At 38.9% G+C, this 25,247-nt stretch overlaps 2 protein-coding genes across 4 annotated transcripts in view; both read right to left on the bottom strand.

Moving 5' to 3' along the window:
• Window positions 1-1,486: 1,486 nt before the first annotated feature.
• Window positions 1,487-20,713, bottom strand: dcaf5 (ddb1 and cul4 associated factor 5). Its single transcript, XM_062440113.1, has 9 exons — window positions 20,331-20,713; window positions 17,226-17,369; window positions 16,554-16,590; window positions 15,892-16,031; window positions 13,254-13,383; window positions 11,708-11,921; window positions 8,177-8,243; window positions 5,964-6,091; window positions 1,487-3,939 (listed from the first exon to the last, which is right to left on the bottom strand). The coding sequence occupies exons 1-9, from the start codon at window positions 20,545-20,547 to the stop codon at window positions 2,626-2,628; spliced, it is 2,391 nt and encodes a 796-aa protein (XP_062296097.1). The 5' UTR covers window positions 20,548-20,713; the 3' UTR covers window positions 1,487-2,625.
• A 1,530-nt stretch (window positions 20,714-22,243) lies between these two features.
• pacs2 (phosphofurin acidic cluster sorting protein 2) overlaps window positions 22,244-25,247 on the bottom strand; it is a 63,938-nt gene continuing 60,934 nt past the window's right edge. For all 3 annotated transcript variants that reach the window (XM_062440100.1, XM_062440101.1, XM_062440098.1), the window contains one exon: window positions 22,244-25,166. In XM_062440100.1, coding sequence (XP_062296084.1) covers window positions 25,048-25,166 — 119 coding nt within the window. In that variant the 3' untranslated portion in view covers window positions 22,244-25,047. The remainder of the gene's footprint in view (window positions 25,167-25,247) is intronic.

Here is a 25,247-nt window from a genome sequence, read left to right on the forward strand (position 1 = left end):
ATCTGAGTAGGCGAAAAAAAATCAAACTAGTCCATTTATGGTTATTCACATCATGACCGGGTCAATGTCTTGTCTTGTTGAGGAATGTTTTGCCTTTAGGTGTAAATTTACTTAATATTCACCTAATTGATGTAATCTCGTGACCTAATGTGATAATAAAGTGACCAAATCCCAACAGTAGACATCAGGCGAGCAGCTACAATTCACAGTGTTGAGGTCGTGTCTCCTATGAATTTGGGGGTTTTACAGTTGAACAGTTACACATGGTGGTTATCTAATTGGTCAATTCCAGTATTTATAGACTCAAAATATCTAAAGTCGGCTACTTTTAAGCCAAATAAAAACAAAACATAAAGGATTCATAATTTATCCAAGTGAATTGTATTTTTTAAAAGTGATGACAGAGAAGTTTTGAGACATTTAGTACGATACAATTAAAAGAGTTTTCTGATTGGGAGGGTGGATGTTGTGGGGGAACTTGGACTGCAAACTCACAATGTCAAATATTTTGGTTACACCCCTGGCGGATATGATACTACAATACTCAGCACTGCATAGACGTGTTTTGCTTATCGTTTAACTGCATATCAGCTGAGAAGTTGTTAGCTGATATGCATGAAGTCTCAGGCCACCCGAGAAACTTAAGTCTTCAAAGCTGCTGAAACACAGAAAACATGTAGCTGAAGTTACAGAAAGAGGAGTTACAGAAAAATATTCCAAACTAAAACTCCTATAATTCCAACCACGTACATCTCGTACTGTATTAACTTTTTAAACTAAAGTAAAGACTGAAACTTTATTCTCAACCTTGGAAACAACATTTACCCAAATATCACCACGTTTAGTAGCTATTCTCGGGCTTTCGATTGTATCACAGGATCTTCCTCAGCAGACATACTTAGTAGTTGAAATTCCCTTGTCATAATATTGTTTTGTTAACTACTGTCTCAAACTTTCAATCGCAAATTTTAAACCCATACAGTAAATACAAGAATTGCTTGAAACTGCCCCCTCTACAGGCACTTTTGTTAAAATATCTAATTTTGTAAAACATCTACTTGTCTTAAGAGAAAATGACTTATTCCAAATGCCTCCAAAAAGATTTGGGTGAAAAACGGTGGCAAAAATGGCGCGCTTATAGAGCCAATGAGACAGACTATTTATATTTATGGTATGTATCGTGTAATATTTTGTCTTGGATTGTTTTGCTCTGTTTAGTTTCTGTTTTTAAAGCTTGAATAATGTCTATAAATAAAAAGTTACCAAAAAAAAAGAAAAAAGAATCGCTTCGAAATCTTCACGTCTATAATCCCACTATAACTCTATCTGCTGAGGAAGATCATGAGATAGGACCGAAAGCTTCACAACAGCTAGTAAAAATGGACCTTGTGGCTTTTGCTGTCATGATTTTCAAAGTGGCCCAAGACTTCTGCATTGTACCTAACTATACTTATAATATCCGTTTCTTGCACAGAGATGTGGACATTTGTGTTTTGTAATAAAACAGTTTTAACTTTTGAAGCGCTGTTGTAATTCACAGCGATGTAAATGTGTGTCAGACGATTAAAAAAAAGCTACAACTATAATCTTAATGAAATCAAAAGATGTCTTTCTGGCTCATTCAATAAAATATTTTCTACACTTGCCGACACCAGTTGTTCAGGGTCACAGTCGGCTGAACGGGCTTCACATTTCTTTCACAGGGGAGTTGATGCTGTGTTGCCATGACAACCTGGTAAGGAGTTGGTACTGGAGGGTCAAAATCTACAATAAAATAACTCGTTTCCCAGTATTTCAAGACAGGCCTGGGTCAGAATGAGTAAATATCTCAGCATTCACACAGATTGTAAAATCAGTGAAGCCTCAGGAAGAAGTTGTAGCATTATCACTGGAGAACAAATGATTCTTTAATTGCAAGGAAACAAAAGCGAGCGCTGGCTTTTAATGGTACCCAGGGGCTGGATAATGAGACAAAAACAATTGGTAGAGACACTGAAAGCATCATTCTCAATGCTCAGCTTAAACAAATGGTGCTCCTTAGGACTTCTATGGAGACGCAGTCAATTCTTCAGGCACCCTGAAGCAGTCTCAGCTGAGAATCACTTAAAAATGAAAATAAACCCAATCAGATTTACGCTCAGTGTGAAACACAAGAAATTAAAATGCTGCAAAGCTTTTGTCCTCCATAAGACTTATTTTTTTGTTAGGGTTGGAGGTGCTCCAAATCCTGGGTGGAGCTTTTTGCAACAACCAGAGCATGAGAAAGAAACACTGATGCTGCATGAAAATAAACGACTAGCGCTTCATTTAAAATACTTTTGTTATCGACAATGTTTAGCTCGTCTTTTTTTACGTGCCATCTTTTAATGTCGTCTGTGGTTTGACCGCAAGAATGACGACAGTCTAATTAATTTGTTCTAAAACAAAAACTAACCGCATCTTCTTTTTTTCAGATCCTTAATGTCTTCTGCTTGTCAGCAGTACGGGTTCATATCTGTCACACAACTTCAACAAGGACTCAAAACGAAAAAGCTTGAGTTGTAAAAACCCATAGAAAACCCACTTCCTAAATTAAGTCTGTTAACAAATGATTTATTTCCGGGGTTGAGAGAGAAAAACGTGTCACTATGTTTTTAACTTCTTTTCCGAGGGTGAGGATCCTGATTCGCGCTCTTCTGATCTCATATGAGTCCGTTTCAGAGCACTCTGTGCCAGGCCTTTTTGAGAGGACGGCCCGTCTCTCTGTGGCCTCGTCTCTTCCTCTGATTCTGAGGAGACATGGAGGTTCTCGCTCATGTATCCAGGTACCACAGTCCGGTGCTGCCCATTCACTCCAGGGCTAAGTCGGCTCTGAGTGTCTACAACCACCGAACTGCTACACGCCTCTCCACTGTCAGAGCTGTCTAAAAAGGCCCTCCGTTCAGTCCTGTGTGCATCCAGTGATGGAGGAGATGCAGCTGAATGTCTTCCCAGCTCAGTCCTGTCACTCCCTTCCTCATTCTCTTGACTCTCGGTAGACATTACTGGGCTCAGACACACAAAGTCCGAAGGGCTCAGACATTTGTCCTCGTCTCTGCAGGGCTTTACTTCCAGAGAGTTTTGTTCCTCTACGGATGAGGAGGAAGACAGGTCTTCGATTGAGATCGACGGGTAATTGCAGGAGTCGATCGCTGAAAACAGAGCCTGTACAGACTCGGGTCGCTCCTCCGCTCTTGAGACCACATGCATGCGACGTCGCCTCATCACGTTGCGCCGCCTCACTGCGCTGCGACGCTCCTCGTCGTCACTGCTGGAGCTGGAAGTGGAAGTGGAAGAGCTGGTGGCTCCAACAGGAAGTGAAGGAGAGGAGGCGGGGCTAGACAGTGTGGAGTTGTCCCGGGGGCTCGGAGAGCGAGGTCGGGGCATGGGGTCGAGCCAAAACTCGCTCGAGTCCGAGTCCTCGTTCACCAGGAAGCCAGACTGATGCCTGCTTCGCCTCCTCGGTCGCTCCTCGGCGTCTGCTGCGGCTGGCTCTTCCCCTCCTGAGGCATCCGGTCCAGCCAGGGAGGAGGAGGAAGAGTTATCGGAGTCGCTGTGGTGAGCAGCTGCAACGGCGGCGGCGGCAGCAGCAACAGCAGCCGCGGTGATGACAGGAGCCGTCGGTGTAGGTCGCGTAGTGCGCCGGCCACGGGCGTGGAGCTGCATGATGGCCTCTTCGCTCAGGTCGCTGTCAGAGTCCGAGCTCCAGCCCTCGATCTCTCGACGCACCAGCGAGTCAAAGAAAGCCATCATGCGCGGGTCCTCCTGGATGGACTGGCTGACGTAGTCGTGAGACAGGCCGCTGCCGCTGTTGAGCACCAGACTGATGTACTCCTCGTGGGTGTAGAGGCTGCGTGACTTGTCCTCCACGCGGCCATCCAGGTCTCCGAGACTGTCGGGCTGCTGGTAGGGACTCCACACCTGGGGTTGGGTTGAAAGGACGGAGAGGGAAGAAGAACAGAGGAAAGATTTAAAGTTGGGCAGATGGGAACCCAGATTGACAAAATGAAAAATGATGAGGAGAAAAAGTCAAAGTGGGAGAACACAGTTATGGAGATTCCCTGTTACTGATAGCTTCTCATTGCAGAACACCTGGACCTGTATCAGCTTTCACACTGCACAGTGAAACACACAAAACAGAGAGCTGATGTTACTGTGTGGGCAAAAAAAGAAGAAAAATGTCTCACTGTTGTGTGAATGCTTTAGTATGATAAATGACAGTTTCTTCTACTACTAAAAGGTTTACTTGTACTATAATATTCTGATACTAACCCTGTTGTACTCTGAGTAAGAAGCTGCATATTCTGAGAAAATCATAGTCGAAGGAGTCAGGATAATCAAATTAACATTTCAGACATGTATACACTGTTTAAACTATGATATGGATGTAGATGCCATTTATTTACTGATGTAAAAAAGTGTTGGAGCAATATTTGCACAAAAACGTACACAAGGGTAAATCATTGTAGCACCATGAGGTGAAGATGAAGTTGAATGATGTCGTCTGCCCATGTGACAGATGTTAGGTGTGCCTTCAGTCATTAATCAGACTATTGTGCTGCATGTTTCCATCCAATCTAACAACTATTATATGCTGATGTTAAGCATGTAACATTCAGTCTGTTAGCTTGTTAGTACTGTATGCCAGCGTTAACATATTAACTGCCTCCATCTATCTGGCTATAAAAGAGCAACTAAACGCTCAATTATAAGAGTAAAGATTAACAGATCAATATGTTCTGTTTCTGTAAGCGAAGGCCGGTCAGCTGACTGATGATGCACGAACAGCCTCAGTCATACAACGGTGAGAAACCATCAAAAGCTGCCTAATCTCTGCACAAGGTCAACACCAGGACAATACGGTGAATCATCATCGCTCAGTGACGCGTAGTAGTGAATAAGAATCATAACACACAGCTGCTGTTGTGCTGTGCTCGTTATTCCAGAAAGTGTAAAACCCTTTATGCCGAGATGAGTAGCTCTTTAACAGCAGACTCCTCTCAGAGTCTTTTATCCTCTCTGCTGTCCGACTTTTCAAATCCTCTTAGGGTTGTTGTGTTAATGCTTTTTTATGCTTGCATGGCCTCATTACTTTGTGTATCTTTTTAGATTGTTGCTTGCTTGGCATTTATAATTATAATGAATGTGTTTATTAACTATTCCACATACATTATTTTCAAAAGTTTACAGCCTTCATTGTTTTAAGCTTTGTTATTAACGTTATTTATTCCTTTCTTCCTTATCGACTGTGTGTGTGTGTGTTTATCACTGATTTGGGCTTCGAGCTTCTGCGTACAATTGAGATAAATTAAGTTGTTTCGGATCTGGAAATGAAATCGAAGACGTCGACAGATCAAAATGAGCTGCTTGAGAAGACTGAGAAGAATAACAGCGGAGGTTTTAACATGATGGATTTATGTTTTTAATTTTAAAAATACAGATGTTACAGACTGCTCAAATCTGAGACTTACCGGTGAGCCCTCTATCACACAATGATCCAGGCTACTATACATTAACTATAGAGAGCCTGGCAGTATATCATAGTCTGGGTCTGGTTTCTGAAATACTGTATCTATGGAACCGTTTCTGTCTTCCTGTGACCCAGCTTTGGACACTATCATCTTTTTCAGACTACAGTCAATGATCGAGGAAATCCATCTTTTACACACAGGAGAGTCAGAGCTCTGTCAGTTACTGCGCTGTGTCATCTGAGATCAATGTCTCACTTACTGTAAGGGCACGTCTAACTGCCTGAACGTCTGAGGACATGTGGAGTTAAATGTCAGGATGTGCACTTACAGGAAAAAAAAATCTAACCGCTACATCTTCCTCCATCCATCAAGAGCTTACTCACCTTTGGGAGCTGATCCAAGCCTCAAAAAATGACTTAATCAAGTATTTCAGGGGGGAAAAAATTACATATGGATTGATATTCTTTAACTCACCTTGATGACTTTCTCCACACCGGAGGAGCAGATCATGTAAGTGTGAGGGTTGAAGCGAACCTGGTTCACTATAGAGCGGTGGCCCTTCAAGACCATAAAAGCCCCGTTCACCACACGACCAGCGCCGCCTTTAAAAAGAAAACACAGAACAACAGGATGTGGGTTTGCTGCTGACAAAATACATAAAACACACAGACACAGAGAAACACAGACAGAGATTTATTGAAGCAAACACATTCAGCAACACTGCCACGATTATTAAACCTGCTTCTGGATCTTCTTCCAGAAAACACAGACTGTGAAATGCAACAGTAGTAAGAACAGTAATGTAATCCTCATAGTGTGCCATTAGTCTGACACCGAATAGGTCTGGCGCACATATTTTCAGTGTGAGTAACTCCGCAGGAAAATGAAATCCATAAATGTGTCAGGAGGTGCCACAGAGCTAGAAAACCACCGCAATCTTGGATCGCTGCGTTTTGGTGGGATTTTCTTTCCCAGTGTAATTACATTTGAGGCGTGTTCGCAGTAAGCATACGGCATGTGTAGGGTTTAATTCTTACTTTTCAGCATTTACCGTTTCTTTTTCTGGTCAGTTTGGGCAGGTGGGGACATTCAAACTCCAGAAAACTTGAGTGCTTAAAAAGCCTTCAGCTTCTTACTGTAAGTAACAGGATCCTACATAAACACGCTATTTTATGCCCAAGTTGGAACAGTTTTTGGTTGGGTTTTTTCCCCCTCTGTGATCTTCTCGTTTCAAGCTGGTGGGACTAAATTGGGAAAAAATGATGTCAAGTGTTTCTGTGCACCAATCAGGATGACAGTTTATGGGTTTTTGTAGATCACTGTCAAACAAATGTGATTAAAACACACCCAAACAGCCCTAATGAAGCAGAGAAACTGAGTTTTTGAGGGTTACTTGAGTGATTTTCTGTTATTTTTATGCTGCTAAGATGTTGGATATCTATGTTAAACATGGTCAAAGGTCCATAAACTTGGAGTACTTTGGTAGCTGAGTACTTACAGCACATGCTGCATAAACACAGCGTCCCTCGTTTGACTTTGCTTAATGTCATTCCCTTCTTTCTCTCTATGCCATCTACTTTCAAATAAATGGCCAAAAATAAATCTTTGGGGGGGGGTCTATAAACTTGCTGTGATGGTATGAAAAAATGTTCCCTGGAAGCCAAAAGCTTAATTTGAAATGTTACCCCTACTTCCTCCTCATGATGCCCACAAATAGCTGTCCGTTACTTTGTTGTTCAGGTTGTTGCTAAAATTACTCCATGTTCACATTGTCCACTCTCATATTTCGGTGTTTGGGCTTGAAAATGTACTTGAGAAGTTATCATTTCAAGTAAAGAACGAGAAAAAGGGGTGAAATCCTGCTTCTGTTATTTGTTAATGTAGCCTCCAGAAGTCTGATCAGGGGCAACTTTCTGAAGCGGACCAATCAGAAGAGAGCAAGCTCATTGGAAGGGCTACCTCAAAGAGACAGGAGCTAAAACGGCCCGTTTCATACAGAGGCTGAACTGAGGGGCTGCATAAAGGGCCAGTAGGATAAAGAAGGAGTCTTTTTATTACTGTAATTCATCAAAGTTTTTCTAGTCGAGACCCAGTATATAAATATAAACCTAACAATGTTCATATGTCCCCTTTAACAAATTATAGCTCTATTTCTCTTTTCTACTTCGTGGTTAGTTATTTAGCCTTTAATATTCCAAGAGAAATACTTTCAGATTTGAGACAGATGTTGATAAAAGATATCTGATCGTTACTCATGTCTGGAAGGTATGTTTTGACCAAATTAACTGAGGACAAACCAAAGTCTGGGCTGAATGAGCGCAGAGAAGTCCATCTGTGGTTAAAAAGCTACAGCAGCTGGTATCAGGTTTGTTTTGCCTTCTCAGACGCCACTGAAATCTTTAACCTTGCTGATTGTCGGCACCAAAACTTTGACCGACAAACAAGCTGCTCGCTCGTCGTCGTCGTCGTCCATCTCTTTTAAAGCCCTCGAATGTGAACAGCGAGAACTTAAACAAACCAAAAAAAAAACGCAAAGACAACAAAGAAAAAAATGTTCCACTACTGTGCAGAGACAGAAGAGATTTAGCTATCTCACCTTGGGAACCGGGGTTATTAAATTATACTACTGAACATAAGCTCACATCCACATAAATACGCGGCCGATGCAGACAGACTGAATAACTCACCTGCTTCTGGATCCTTTGGGATTTTCCACATGTAGAGGTTGAAGTCATCTGACCCGGACAAAATGTACTGAGGGAAAACAAAAAACAAAAGTATGTTTAGTGATTTTAGTACAAAACTCTTCATTAACCTCAAGAGAAGGGTCTAAATACACACTGGGAGGGACAAACCCTGGGGATTGAATATATGGTAGAAAACCAGCAGATCTTATCACGGCGCTGTGTCTCCTAACAAGCGATCAAACGCCATGTTGACATGACATGACAGTCTGACCCCAGCGTAGCTCCTGCTCCTCAGCTGAACTGTTATTAGACTTTGTAAACAGATGGTTTCACTTAAACCTGTCGCTTAAGGTAAGTTTTGACAGGAACAGGGTTGGATGGTGGTGGATGCTCTCTGTTCTTACACATACATGTTTTAAAGCAAGCTGTAAAGAAAAAATAAGAGCTAGAAACAGATTTTCTTTCTGTAATGGGTAGTTATTTCCAGCACTGACATGCCTGGCTGTTTGATTTGCCAATTTTTAGTTTATAAAACGCCTTTTTTTCTTTCAAGTATTTGGCGAGAGGTTGGTTTGGTGGGTTTTAAAAAGTATTTTCCCTCCATTTTTCTTCCTTCCTTCTTTCTTTCCATCTTTCTGTTCAGCTGGATGTTTGTCTAACCTTATTTTACCATCTTGAGGCACATTTTTGTTAAATCATTTGCATTTTTTTAGGCATTGTCTTGTCAAGTCTTATCAGCCAAACGTTTAAACAAATGTCTTTAATTTTCTTTGTAAATATTCTGCCGGTCTTTGAAGAGAATATCCATTTTCACTTTTTAACTCTTTTACTCACTGTAATTACTTGAAAATCAGTAATCATCCTTATCTTTTAGATGAAGACGTACATGCCACGTGTTGATGAAAAATCATTATTCCTTAAATACATAGACTATTACTCAGATAATAGTAGCTTCGGGGCACATGAGCAAAGTCTCAAGTGAACACCTGTGTGCTACGCCTCAGGTTCCCAGAGGACACGTCAAGTAGGAATGTCACACCCATAACTCCCCCTCTCTCTTTCCTTTCCATCAATTTGATCTGATAGGTTGCAACTCTCTACCTCTGCTTTCACACCACTCTGAGAAAATCCTCCGGTGTCTGTGGTTTTGGGTCAGTATGACGACGTTTCTGAGAAGTGGGAGTGCTGAGAGAGAAATGGCGGTACGGTGGGATAAAGTTCTTGCGTGTAAAATCATCTGGTCAAACCTCTATCGCGTCCTGTTGTCACATGTAGAGGTTCAATTCGCCACATCTTCTTATTTCCTCTCTTACTAAAACTGACTTGTAACACGTACGGTCCCTGTGAGATTTAATTTGCACATCTTGGTACAAAGAAAATCTCCAGTTTTGATGTCAGACTGAAAGTGTGGTTCTCAAGTGGTCACTCGCAGCCTATAAGCTCACACGTAGTTATGTGAGAGTGGGAGCGGATGATATAAATGACATTTGATAGAAAAACAAAAGAGAAACTTTTTACGGATAAGATAAGAACACTATATTGTCTGTTTTTGGCAAAGCTGGGAAATTCAGTAAATCCATCCATCCATTTTCTTTGCTTCTAATCCTCTAGAGGGTTGCAAGGGAGCTGGAGGCACTCTCGGCTAACACTGGGAAAACATATATTATAGAGATACATTCACGTCTACAAGAAAATTAGGGTCACCAATTAACTGAACCTGCATGTTTTTGATTTGTGGCTGATGGGAATTCAATATATAACAACAAAAAGCAATGTAATAATAATGATATTTCTACTGATATTCATGTTTTACATAACAAGATTTTTATTAAAATCCCTAAATCCCTTTAGGATGTTTTTTACTACTACAACTACTGCAATCAAGATATGGAATGAGCAGAATGTTTTACAGCTGAAAGATAAAACTACATAAAGGAGACACTGTTTCTAAAGTACCTCTAATCTCATGGTGGCATTTCTGTACTGTACTTTTTTGCAATAAACAAATATCAGATGGTATATCGGCTCTGTTAAGACATCAGTGTAACTCTACATGGCAGCTGTAGCAAGTTTGTTTTACTCAAAAGTGTTTACTTTTAAAAAGGTACGACAATTAAAAAGTTATAAAATCCAACAGCTGTGAGTAGGTAAATCATGTTGAGCACTGAAAGTTCTTTTGTACCCATTTACAAGTGTTTAGTTGAGTTGCATGTTTTAATTCATTATTATTTAACATAACTCATCCTGATGCCTAAAACCCAAATGTACACCCAATAGCAAAAACAGCATCCATAAAATGTTAATGAAAGGCTGCTAGAAGCAAGAACAGAGATGTAATAAAAATGTCTCTTACAGGAACAATCCCTGAGCTGAATGTTCAAACAGATATTCAAAACCCAAGATTGAAACCAGCCAGCCCTCTCAAATTGATTTTAATACACATAATACCACTGCACTACGACTGAATTATTATATAAGTTTATAAAAAAACATACGTATTACAAACTATAAAAGTTTTCATCTTTGAGTCAGACTAAAGTGTATGCATACAATGTATTAATCCATGTATATAATGATATGAGGGTACCAGGCCTTTAACTTTGCACATACAGTATATTGAGTGCCACAATCAATAAGAGGGATTCTTTGGTTTTCTTTTCTTATAGGAAGTATAAATTAAATCACTGTTATCACCACACTCAAAGACATCTGTGAGCTGGAGAAAAAAACCCTTCTACTGTCTCTGCTGATCAATCAGTAGATCAATAGCTTTGATCTAAAGCTCCTCGTTGACTATCAGTTATCTCGTCTACCTTCAGCATCAGGTGAGCGGATTCAAACCAGCAACCTCACAGTGACGACGTGCTTATGTAACGTTTAAAACTACCTTCGACCATGTAGAGGATCATTCTTTAAGCCTTCATGAGCTCTGCTGACACCCGAGGATAATGTTAACATAATAAACATAACTGTGAGGTGATGTCATGTCTGAGGAGGACCTATGGGAGGACCATTGGCTGAGTCCAGCCGCTTCTGGTGTTCCTCCAACACTCAAATGTCCCAATTTCACAGAAGGAAACAATATATTCTTTCTATTTTTGTTCTTTCTATTGATCCCATATGTTCCCAATATTCTCTTAAAAAGTTTCCTTTTAAGCAACCACAGTCTCAGATAAAACTATATTTTTACTCTTTGACATCATTTCAATATTCAGTATCTGGTTGCTCTATCAGACGCTAAAATGAACACATATATTATATGTGAGACATTTATTTTATGGCTGCACATGTGCATGCAATGGAAAATTTTAGATGTCTTGTATCACATTTCATACATATTTATGCAAGTCTGATATATATACACAGTGTGTTATTTTTGTTAAAGTTGGGATCTTAGGATTTACAATGGACGCCTGTTTTTACTGTGTTCTGCCTTGATTTAGAGGATAATGATCGTTTTGTTAACTTTCTATTGTTATAAGACTAGTTAGTTTTACGTTAGGATTCATTTTTAGCGTCTGTGTGACCGACCTGATCTTTGTCCCCGGCGAAGCAGCAGCTTTTCATGGTGCAGGAGTTGAAGTAGCCCTGGTTGTCGAACTGGAAGCTGGGCAGGCGCGAGTGCAGCTCGTAGAGGACGGGCGGCAGGCGGCGCCGCAGTGCCAGCAGCTGGGTGCCGGTGCTGTTGAAGCGAACACTCATGGCGCTCTGCAGGGACATGCTGCCTCCGTAACGCAGCAGTGAGCTGATGGGACAGAAGAAGAGAAAATATTAGATAAGTTAAGGTTTCTGTCTACCAACCCTCATCTTTTTTTTATCTTCACAAATCACAAATTGAAGCTTCAAGAAGAGAAGCTCGTCTCTGTTAACTACCATTTAATGAAACTGTTGTTGAACATTACTTGTCTTTTGACGCTTGTTTCTTTGTTTTCTTTTGGTATAAAGTGATTAGACTGGTTTGGTTGGTAAACACGAGCTTACTCAGAGTTTAGTGACACATTTCATGATTTCTTGATATATGTGTGTCTGTAGCTTATCTGAACTTTAAAACCACTTATAACAATCATGACTAAAACAGGCATTTTACTTCATTCTTAAACTGTGAGCCATTTTTTAAATTATGAATTGAGTAACTGGAAATTTCCCTCATTGCTGAGAAGCAGAGCCAACGGAGGAGGAAGAGAAATGACTCAGTGCTTACTTTTACAACTGATACTAATGACTGAACTCTATCCTGAGAGTGTAAACACACTCTTAGTCCACTTGGTGTTTTCACAGTCATTTTATTGGTATTAACATTTGGTTTTTGCATTGAGAAAGTCCCAGACTGTAAGAGGACCAGTGGTGATTAAAATGTAAGACAGCAGCGCCACCTGGTGGACATAATCAGGAAAAGTCTGCATCACAATAAGCCGTTCCTCAGACTGAAGCATCTCTGAGAAAGATTTACTCTCTGCAGACAGTAAACAGATTCTATAATAAATAAATATATATCCAGATTATATATATATATATATATATATATATATATATATATATATATATATATATATAAATACACTATAAAATATAAAACACAGATTTTCAGGTAAATTTCCTTTTTCAATTTCAATATGTGTAGAGTTTTTAAGCATCAAACTTCCCAAATAACATTCATGTTAAAATATTGAATTTCCTTTCTAATGTTTCAAGCACATGATCAAATAAAATCTTTATCAAACATTAAATCTAAGTAACAATATACACGTATTAATGGACATAAATACATTTTCTGCCACTTTCCAAACTTCTTATGGGAAGAAATTCTCAGCAGCATAAATTTACATAACTTCACAATTATTTTAGTCCATTTTCCTATTTTAATTGCTTTTCCTGCTGTATTTTTTTCTAATTGGGTTTATTTTTTCACTGTTTTCATTACCTCTGTGGTTTATTTGTGTGTTTGTAATCCATTATGATTTTCACTGCTGCCGCAACAAAAGTTAATTTCCCCGGGGGGAACAGTAAAGTTTCATCTTATGTGAAAAACTGGGTCAAAATATAAAAAGCAGGGGGGAAACAAAACAAAAAATCCAACCTGCGTGGCTTGCGGATGTCCCATAATCCAACGCCCTCCTTGGAGTTGGCGGTCGCCAGCAGTCGGGGCTCGACGGGGTTGAACATCACACTGTGGAAGGCTGAGGGGTAACTGGCCAGGCAGAAAGGCTCTAAAAAGAGGAGATAACCCAAAAAAATGCATTCCAATTACATGATTATAAACACTGAGGCTTCTGTTATGGATCATAACATCTATTTTGGTCAGATTCATGCTGGAAAAATCATGTTTTTTTTATTATGTAATGTTGAATTTCTGTTCCACTCCTCCTAAATTGTAGCAGAAGAGACACTTTCTTACATCACAGTTGCCAAACATCCCCAGGCTATAGGTGTACTGATGCATTACCTTTATGGCTACAGTAAAATTGAGAATAACATTCCACTATAAAACATTTCTGTGTTACTTCATCGTTTTAAACTGGGACTTCAGTGCTGTAACAGACCGACATAAAAACACCTGCTGGCAGTTACGGCAGACTGATTTCTGCTAAATGTATTATTAGGCCAACTTGGCCACAAGGAGAGCTTCTAAAATAGACGGATGTGAATGTCATGCAAGATGATCCACTGCATTTTTAAAGTTATCAACAAGTCTCACCAAGTCCCATCAGGAAGCACTATGCGCCCATTTCAGTGCAACAGAGCCACTTAAAATACACGGCATGATTCACTGTGAGGAGCTTTCAATCACAACCATGAGAGCAGACAATGCTTTAGAAACCAGCTGTGGTTGTGGATTTTTATTATCACTCAGACAATTGCAAAGGTTAGTTTTCTGCCTGGAACAATTTGATTTGATTTGGTTTCTCTCCTGGAATTCAAATTACTGCTACAATAATCTGTCTGCCTTCAAAAGTGGCTGTCAATGATTTTAAGGGTTATTTTATAGCCTGACCACTGCATCAGTCGGCTGATATTATCACCCAATATTAGCCTATCCCAGATATATTAGTATCAGTGTATATGTTGTCTCGTATATTTTTTATATTATGTACATTTGATCATTTTTCTTACTTCAAGTTTATATATACACCTATATATAGTTCTATTTATGCCTTTTTATTTATCATTAATACATTTCCAGTGAAGTTTACTGTTTCAGTGCACTGTTGTCATTTTGGACAATAAAATGTTATTGTTAGACTGTAAAATATCATACCTCTATTATATATCTTTGTGTTTGATATTTAAGGGATCACTTCAAAAACTATGTGTTTATATATTTAGACTACCAGCCAGTATGTCAATACAATAAAAACCCCAAAACCCATTAACTGTCAGGCTCCACTGTTTTACAACCTACTGAGTTACTCTCATGTTTATCTATACAGCTGTTAGGTTGTAATATTTGATCAATTTAATTCATAACTGACACTGCCATGTTTTCACTCTGACACTGTGCTGTATCTTTTTTATTTTGTTATCAATTTTATGTTGTTTGTCTCTACTCATCATTGTTGCTGCCTATCTTGGCCAAGACACTCAGGAAAATGATGTTTTCCTGGTTAGATAAATACAAAAATAGATATTCTCATTTAAGAAAGTCCATTTTAGGAGCATACTGCTAACAGAATAGTTACGGAGCATGTCATATAACCACAATGTCACTGGTTTGATTCCAGTCATTTAGCCTGAATCCTACCAACTGGGGTAAGCACAGACCCCAGAGGTTTACTTGTTGCAATATCTCACAGTTGCTTTATTCTATCATTCCATATTTTTATGACTTTGTCATTCAGTTTGTTCCTAATGACTTCATATCATTGGTTTTTGTTCTATTTTAATAAGTGCTTTTTAAAAATACCAATCTACTGGGGTCCTGGAGGACTCAAACACATTGGTACACAATTCCACCTATGCAGTTTTAATAGCTGGAACTATTTAGTGACTTAATGTTTGCCATTTAAAGTATCACACAGCATCAGGGGGATCGGGGCACTCTGTCAGTAATTTTGAAGGCTGTGTGGTAATTTTTGCACTTGGGTTAAAAGCTGCAATTTGTATTAAAGAAAAGCATATTTTCATTTTAGACAATATTCAAATTAAGTGCAACTTTATTTAAATAATAATCTGTTTCTTTCAGATGACATTAATTACATAACTAATATTGTTGTGAGAAAAAATTAGTTAACATTTTGCGATGATGCTTTCTAGTAGTTTATTCTTGAGGTCCCCTGTGATCCCAGTCAGTAGGTCTTATATGTTATTTATGTTGGTATGATGAAGGTTAACTGCACACTATCCAATAAACAAAATGAAAAAAACATCTTCAAAATGGAGTCAATTTTTACTAATATGAACATCTTGTCTTTCACTTATTTATCTCTCAGTGCAGAAAAGTTGCGAGGCTGTGGCAACATGATTTTTATTTTTTCTACAACCATCTCTTAATCCATTGTAAGCCTCTCATATTCCAGCAGAGTATATTTTCAGACGATGAGCAATCTGAGATATCTGAAACTGTTAATATCATTAGGAAGTTGCTTTTCCCCCCACACGCCTTGACTACATGCATAAACTTGCTCCTCTTTGAATTGATTCCTGACCTAACTATAAAAATGGTATTATTATTACCAACCAATGAGCTGAATACGGTCATACATGGCATTTCCTTTTACCTCCATGAGGCGGCTCACGAGTGTCCCAGATAAGAACGCGTCCATCGTCAGACGAGCTGGCGAACACATTGTCATTGACCGGGCTGACGGACAGACTGTACACAGCATCGATGTGCAGGAACACGTTCAGAGTTTCCCTTCTGTAAAAACGACAATCATCCAAATATTAGTTCTTAGAGTGAGGACGTACATTAGCAAAGTGATTAAGCCAAAAAGAAACTGTAACTCTTCTATTGTCTTCCTGTCAACCTTTCCTTTAGGGTCAAAACTGACCCGGGAGGACAAAACATTTGTCTATTTTGACTGTTCATGAAGCATAAGATATAGATTATCACCCAATTCTTCAATTCCCAACTTCATTCCAACTTATTTCAACAGGTTTTACACATATGTTTGGAAATTATGGTCAACAGGACCTAATTTTTGAGTTAATGCCTGTCTCCTTCACAGGTCAAAATTGACGCGGGGACAACAGAAGGGGTAAGAAAAACAATATGTTGTGATGCTGCAGTGATTGAATTTAATTTGTATTTTATTTGATAGATGCAATTTATAGCTATTGCTAATTTTCAACTCTTTACATGCACAGTGTAATTACAACTTGCAGCTTTCATTATCATAAAACCACAGCAAACTACATGTATGGAAGTTATTTTACCCACCTCTCCACATCATGAAGAATCACCTGTTCGTCATTTCCTGTAAAAAAAACAAACAGACGACAGACAAATTGTGAAGGGAAAGAAGTAATGCAGGTGTTCAGTTTCATCCTTATTCTCAGTGCTGATATGCAAAACTGGCTCCAGGTGTGCATAAAATGAGTGGGTTGGTTAGTTATCTCTCAACAAACAATGAAATCTTTAAACTGCGTCATCGAACAGATATATTTGCATAGCAGTGGGAAGGCTCAAACCGCATGCTTTCAAAATATTATACTTATGCAACATCAGCATCATAAAGATTTTGACATTCCTTTTCAAAATTTACACCCAACATAACTCTATTGTACTGAAGCATGCAGAATAACTACAGCTACCTAAATGCACCTAATGTACCATTTAAACAGTTTATGTACTAGAATTACTTCGGATCAGTCTAGGATTAGGTTTCAATCAGATCAGCGTTTCTTTAACATTTATTTCACTGCATTATACTCGCAGTGTGGCTTCTTGTTATGAACTGCAAATAAAACGCATCCCGAGTGCATCAAAATTCTCTAATTTAATCAGATCTGGCCGCTGACAGACAAACAACAACAACACTTACATTTCTAGGTCAAGTTTGGCTGTTGTGACAGAGCAGCACAAACCAGATGTAGTTTTTATTGCTCTTACCACCAGAGAAGACCTTCGTGTTGGTGCTGTCGAAGGCCAGGCAGAAGATGTTGGACAGGTGTTCCCCTTTCAGTTTCACAGGCTTGGACCGAGCATGGATGGCTTGTTCCATGTGCCACAGAAGCACCCGGCGGTCGTCTCCACCTGTAGACACGAGACAATTTTAGAAAGAAAAACACACTGTGTAGTCCACAAATAAACTATAGAAGAAATGTGAATGAGATGTATGTAGAGCTGCAAATTAATCTGCAGCTATTTTGATAATCGATTAACCATTTTTAGCCAAAATTCTGTGGTTCCAGCTTCTTATAAGTGAATATTTTGTTTTTTTTAGTCCACTGTGACAGTAAACTGAATATAAATGAAGACATTTTAAGTTATATCTTAGGCTTGTGATCAACATTTTTCACAATTTCTTGACATTTGGTAGACTAAACTAGTTAATTAATCAAGAAAATAATCGTCAATAAAAAATAATGATTAGTTGCAGCTCTAACTGTATGCATGTCTTCAGAAGTAAAGCCAATACCAATATTGACCAACCAATTAATTTCCTTGGGTCATGTTTTTAGAGAAAAAATGTCCAAATTATCTTGTTCCAGCTTCTAAAAAGTGAATATTTTAGGGTTTATTTACAGACTATTGGTCAAGACATTTGAGGATGTCACCTCATCAACATCTTTCCCCATGTTGGGCCCCTTTATAGGTGAAATGTCCAAAAAAATAAACAACAGTCGCCACCTGTTTCAAAAGCTACTTCTGCTTTATGCATGTGGTGCAACATGTTGACCATGAGCAGCAGTCGTTCATGTTCATTCTCCACCAGAGTTAATAATTAAACTAATTTGGCCAAGAAAGGTATAAATCTGTCCGTCATCAAGGTGGCAAAGTTAATGAGGTGCTCAGGAGGAGTTGAGATCATAAAGATCCTCCCCAGATATGTAATAAGACACATATATAAATAATCTGCTTGGGACAATAATGTCTGATATGGTTGTTTCACAAAAAATCCAGTTCAAAATGTGTGTAATAACAAAACGTGGTATCCAGTAGTACTCAAGGTATATTCAATTTATTATTATTTTATAAATATACTTTACTTTTTATTCCACTACATTAATCTCACAGCTACTAGTTTGTGATTCCCTCCAGACATGTATTCACAAAATAAATACTCTCTAATAGCTTGGAACAATAATTTGAGTCTTGTGTATTTTGATTGAATTAATGCAAATGTGTATTATTTCAGAAGTTTAACTACTGGACTCAAGATGTTTCCTTCTTCACTGTAATGTCTCAGAGCGTTTTGGTATTTGGGACGATTGATTCGTGCTGTGCCTGAGTGCGATTGCCCCCCCTCAGCTTCCACATTAGTGATGCTGTTTCGTACCTGAGTACACTTACATATCTACACACACATACGGTAGTTGGCGGTATGGATCTGGTTGGTTTGCGATAAATACAAAGACGAAGACTAAAAAGAAGAGTACACTCTGCATCATCAACTATGTGACACTTGTTTCAGTTTTTTGCTCCCGTGCAGAAAAGCGCACCAATCACAAGATCCCAAGCCCAGGATGTCAAGAACGACCCTCTCATAGATCCTTTTTGCAGCCATGTTTGAACGGGACTGTCGAATAGTTATGACGTTGTATTCTTAATAGTAGTCCAACTCAAGTAGGTCTTATCTGCACAGCACACCCACTGAGTTATCTTTAGGCTCGAGCAGTGAGATGGTCATTGTTAGGGGTCAGGGGTGTGTATCGTAGTGAAGTGGACGTGTCGTGTCGTAAAGTGTGTGTGTGTGTTGTGTTGATCTACAAACTGCAAACAGACTCTTCTCGTCCACTTCTGTGTTTTGGTGCAGTAGTTTTCACACAAAGTTGAGGTTTGCAAACAATCACTGAAAACACATTAACCGTACTCAAGAGGAACTTTTTAATTGGATTCATTGATTGCTCCGTGCTCAGGTTGATCCATGCCAGGTATGGTACACAGCAGGGCTGGGTATCAGTACTCAATACCTTCAATGTATCGACCGAAATAAATCGATACCAAGTAGTATCGAAACGTCTCCCGTCAAACGATACCTGCATTCAATCCTTTTTGCACCCAGAGCTAGAAAACATGACTATTTGTATGGACTTACTCACAGCTAATCAACGCAAGTGTTCTTTGATTAATAAATATTAATAATTTGAAGACTTTCAAAACACACTTCATTCAAATCATTTTGATGTTTAATTTAATATTTAAATGTGGAGGAGTGGCGGCATTTTATGCTTCTATTCACATGATGGGTATTGAATGAAGTACTCAAGTGGCATCAGTATCACTTTATGGATACTTGGATTGGTATTGGTATTGTAATTTTTTATGCGATACCCCGCCCTAGTACACACTTATCAAACAAACTGGACTTTGGGATCAAGTGTACTCTCAGATCTGGGTGCAGATCCCTGATGTAAAAGCCTCCTCAGTGTATGTGCACAAGAGGCTTCACATCATAAGTTGAATATTGGAGCAGGCTAGCTTAAAATATAGTTATGATGTCACAAATCCTGCTCATAAGCCCACCTTTAAAAATTAGAAACTTTTCACATTAAAGCAGATAAATGTGAAAACAGCCCTTTACTGTCAACCTCTACACATACATCATTGTGCACAGTGAAGCTCAAATATCCAACTGTAGCAATAACAAGTAATAAAACAAACACATTTTTTGAGTGGAGGACTACTTTAAGTCAACAGCAGCCCTTATTGTGCAAAGTAAACATCCTCAGCACACTACCAAAAAAAAAGAGGCAAACCTCAGGCTGTCATAGTAGGCCAGATGATTGTTTTTAATCCTCTCAGGGGAGCATACATAGCTTTGTGATTTCAAGGAGGTAGCCACGATTAGACCCCAACCAGACCGAGAAAACATGCACAAGCGACCCTTGTTATGAGGCTGACATATGGGACAGATCCTGGAGGAGGAGGAGGGGGTTATGGTTTAGTTTTTTAGGGGTTGGCTGCTGCTACTGCTGCTGCTCGGCTGTGTGCAAACTGACATTAGCCCTGCTAGCTCAGAAAAAGGCTAGGCTAACTTTAGCATCAACTTACCAGACACCAGCCATTCCCCTCCGTTGTTGGAGAACTCAATGGCGTTGACACAGCCGAAGTGTCCGAGCATGTCCTTCTTGTAGAGGCTCGTGCAACCGGCCAACCTGCGCCGCTGAAACTCCTCCTTCATGATCGGCTGCCCGGTCAGCTCTCTGCGGGACAGAAAGCCCACCGAGGACCGCATCCCGCAGCCCTTCAGCTCCTTCATTTTCCACATGCAAATTATTAAAAAAAAATTAAAAAACCACAACGCCTCTGTTGTCACCAAAGCTGTAGCCGCAGCAGCCTGCGCGTGTTGTCCTCTGTGCTCCTGTCTGCTCTACATTATGGTGGATATATCTTCCTCCTCTTCTTCTCTCCTCTTCTCTGCTGCTGCTGCTGCTGCTGATGTCGACGTTGTTTTGTAGCAAAGCAAAGCAGCTCTGTCTTCACCAGCAGCACGGTAGTCCCAGCAGCAGCTTCCTGCTCCGGTGGTGGAGGATCTCTCTCTCTTTCTCTCTCTCTCTCCCCCTGTCTGTCACACTGCTCCAACTCAATGCAACACAACAACACGATTAACAACCACAACTCACACTGAAAATGCTGCTGATGCAATCGTTTTGTTTTCTGCTTTGCATAAAAAACAATAATAACATGCGGAGTGATTTATTTATTTTTATTGCTGATCATATCTACACTCACTTTAATTTAATTTGGGGAATATGTATTGTTTGGATTCACTGGATAATGACAGAAATATATTTGCTCGCATTTGGTTTTTTTCTTGACCAAATTTTATATTAACAATATGGGCAATATATTGATAAGCTATTATATCGATATCCTGATATAAGACTAGATCATAATATATTTTATTTTATTTTTTTATATTATATTTTCATCATGTCATTACTGTATTTCATTGTCTTCTACTTTCATCTTGTTAATGTTAGCTTTGTTACTGCTCTTTGTTGTGTGTCTTTGCTTTATATATAAAAGCATTTTGTTAACTCTGTTTTTAAAAGGTGCTATATAATAAAGTTATTATTATTATTATTATTATTAATATTATTATTATTATGGTGATGTGGCATACGTGTTTTAAAGGCTGCATTACAGTAAAATTATGTATTTTTCTGAAGTTACCAGACTGTTTTAACTGCTCCATTATTTGCCTTTATCCACTTTGTCATTATATCTACATTATTGATGATTATTTGGCAAAAAATTAATTGTGTAAATATTTTATGAAAACACAAATAGTCCTCCTTACAATATTGTCACAATATCAATGTCAAGGCACTTGGTTAAAAATATATTTGATGTTGTCCTTATTGCGCATCTCATTGAATTGAACATTTCAGTCATTCTGTATCTGACTGTATGAACAAAAAACCTGTTAAACCACATAAGTACTGTAAGCTTTGCAAGATATTTATATAAGGGATGGATTAACAGTTTTTTAAGGTACCCAAATTAACACTAAAATATTTTTTTCTTGCTGTAATCATCCCTCCTGTTGATACTGACCATTAGTAGATCCCTTCATAATACACTTATAATCGGAGTGATGGGAGACAAAAATCCAGTCCTCCTGTGTAAAAATATGTTTAAAAGAATCAAAAACTAGTACAGTAGCACTTTAGTGATTTTTCATCCATGTTGGCTTAAAAGCTGCAGTTCAAATGTTATTTTTGACCACTAACATCAGTTTGGTTCATTTAGTAGCTCTTCTTTTGATGAAGATCATGAGTTAAAGCTGCAAAAAGGACCTTGTGGTGAGATTGTTTTCTCGAGCTGCTTTTTCCAAAGTCAAGAATGAATTTAAATAATTTATTCCTTTTTTTAATTCACTACTACATCACTGATTTAATCCATTTCCCGAGCAGGAAACAGAAAAGTAACTCACACATGGACAGAAAAGGACATTTTAGTGTGTATAGTAGTTTTATTACTCCCAGTGTCTGGGATTACAGTGGTAGTCTTTAGGGGAACTTTCGGTTTCAACAAGCCTTTTTTTCCAAGACAACATGAAAAAACATAACATTTAAAACATCTTCTATACAGAGAAACGAGTGTATGCTCGACACGAAGCGTTCGTTTAATTAGTTCAAACCCAAACGGCCAGAGTGTGATCTTCCCTCCCTCCCATGATGTGCAGGGCCCTTTTTTATTTTAGCAAAGTATGAATAAACAGGCTTGACTGCATGTGTATATATGATGCAATATCAACGCACTGTACTGAGATATTTTGTTGTTGTCAGACCAGAATCAGCACCATGTTAGCTGGGACATTTATTTATATTGATTTGTCAAAATTAAGCAAATTTAGGCACTTATCAAGACATTGGCAAAGGTTATAATGAAACTGCTACTGAAAGAAATTTTTAAGCAAAATACTTTTTTTGTTTTATGCGTAATATTCAACAAAAAGATGGAGCAAAAATCTACTGATAGAACATTTTTTGAAATGTTAACATCACGTACACATTCTAGGCTAACCTTACAGAATATTAAACTAAAGTCTAAAACGAGGCCTCACACTGAGCGTAAAGTGATATTACACAGCACTGAGGAGATGCAGATGCTTGGTTTACTTTGCATATGAACGATGCCACGTCACCACTGCGTTGTGCTGCCGTTCAGCTCAGATACACGACAGATCGTTTCTGTCCATGTCGTACCTGCAGGTTTTCCCCCCGGGAGCAAGTTTTAACATACTAATCTATAAAGGACAAACATTTAAAAGTGCTTTACATTAAGGTACCTTCAATACATTCACCTCTACATTTATGAAGTCATCTATAATACCACACAGGTAATGAGTGAGCTGCAGTTGATGAGCATTTCCTTTGGCAAAAGTAACGTTTGCTTTTTGCAAAAGATATGGAGTGCGTCGGAGGAGTGCAGCGCTTGAGGAAGAGTTCTGTCCAAAAGTAACATTTTAGGAAACAAACCTCAACAAGCTCATTGCTTAATACAGAGGTAGTACTCTGTTAGGTAATCTTCTTTTTATAAACCAAACTTTAAGGAATAGTTTGACATTTTGGGAGATACGCCTGCTTGCTTTCTTGCCAAAAGTAACATGAGAGGATTGATAGCACTCTTATCTATGTCTGTATGAAGCTACAACTAGCACCCAGTTAGCTTAGCCAAGTGTAAAGATAGCTACCCTGGCTCTGAGAAAAAGTAACAAAATCTGTCTGCCAGCACCTTTAAATCTCATTAATCAACATATTATGTCTTGTTTGTTTAAACCCAACAAAAACCAAAGTGTAAGACTGATAAGTTTTGGTTTTTATGGGGTTTTTGTGCAACTGCCGCAGCTTGAATCTGAAGGACCTTAAAATGCAACACCGCAGACAGCCACTCAATGCTCGCTCCAACAGACCAATTCAAAAAGGTCTCTAGAAATACTAGGTCAATTATAAGTCTTTATGATCTCAATTGCTAAATTCGATAAGCCCTCTAATAAGTGTGCTGGTGGAAATTATTGCTCCGTTAATCAGATTTGAAGACTTAAAGTAGCTTTGATGTCTGCTGTGTGGACGGTGATTGACAGCTGTGCGTGACAATCACCTGCTGCTCTCCCTGGTTCTGAGATGTGTGCTAAGTCGGACTATTGTCGCGATATTTCGATATTCAAAATGTTTCGATATTCGGTTCAATATTACTTGATAACGGTAACTGCCATGTATCACATTTTTTATTTGGTAGCATCATATTTAACATATAGAAATAAAAGTGGCATCGATATTAGCATCCGACTCAGCAAAAAAGTGAATAAGAGTATTTCCCAAAATGTCAACCTATCCTCTTTTCTCTTTGTACTTCTGTCTAAAAAGTAGTTAATTTTGTGCTATTATTCAACCGATTTGACTTTATCTTCTAATTTCATGCTTCGTTTTGGAGCAAAAACTCTTCAAACCTCGAGCCGAGTTACCAGGAGGAAAAGTAAAGAAGAAGGGGAGGAGGGGCGGGGGTTAAAGTGAGAGTCACAACTAAGAGCGAGGTGTCCTCTACTAACAGTGCCAGGTTATTATTCTGAAATGCATTCACACAGTATTCAGTCTATTGCACATAAGATTTCTTCATTGCGTCCAGAGAGCCAAAGGTCAGGGGCCATTTATCTTTTCTTCCTTGGGGGTTAAGACGTCGAGTCTGGAGTCCACAACAGTCACTGAAGTTGAGGATCCAAAACCTGTTCGCCACGGTTAGAAAATAAGATGACCATCACCTCCTCCACTTCATTACAAGGCAGCTGCTCTTGTATATTTTAATATATTCTTGATTAATTGTGCTGGCCAAGTGCTTAAATCCAACCTCAACAAATAAAACAATGGCAAAGGGTGAAACATGGGCACTACAGTATATTAAAGGTTAGAAGTCTTACTAATTATTATATAATTAAGTTGTTTTTTTTCTCAAAAATCTAAAAAACATCAGCAGGATTTTTTTTTCTTTTAAAAAGCAGAGTAAAGAAATATTCCCTTGGCAGCCTTGCCTTAAGAGGTTTTTACATAAATAGAAAATTAAAAAAACACGCAAAAGATTAAATAATCGGACAAATGCAACCGGTAAAAGCAGGAGCTTAAATTAAGACTGCAGAATAGACGTGTGCATGGAGAAAACAGGGAGGAAGAGGAGGAGGAGGTTAAAAGCTGTTGGCACGAGGGAGAGGAACGGGACGGGACGGGAAAGGAGAGCTGTCCTCAGCTTTTCAGTCTCTTAGGTGCTGCTAGTAAGGGCCTTTTGAGTGTCCAAAGATCCCGATGGGGAAGTGTTTGACGTGTGAGGACCACTGAGCCGCCAGCTGGAAAAACTTGACATCGTTCCACTCAACGCCGTCAATCAGCACTGCAGAGAGAGGCGAAACAAATATCATCGTTTGTTTACTTTAACAGGGTTTAGTTATACTATCCTGAGCACCCCTGCATA

Source organism: Scomber scombrus, chromosome 19 (genome assembly GCF_963691925.1).
Source record: "Scomber scombrus chromosome 19, fScoSco1.1, whole genome shotgun sequence".
NCBI classification, from domain to species: Eukaryota; Metazoa; Chordata; class Actinopteri; order Scombriformes; family Scombridae; genus Scomber; species Scomber scombrus.

Excerpts from the sequence above, each read along its gene's own strand:
- dcaf5 (XM_062440113.1), bottom strand. The coding sequence starts at position 20,547 with ATGTGGAAAATGAAGGAGCTGAAGGGCTGCGGGATGCGGTCCTCGGTG. Across the intron at positions 8,244-11,707 it reads TCGCCGGGGACAAAGATCAG|TACATTTTGTCCGGGTCAGA; the intron begins GTCGGTCACACA and ends GTTTTCCCTCAG. Across the intron at positions 6,092-8,176 it reads CCCAAAGGATCCAGAAGCAG|GCGGCGCTGGTCGTGTGGTG; the intron begins GTGAGTTATTCA and ends TTCTTTTTAAAG.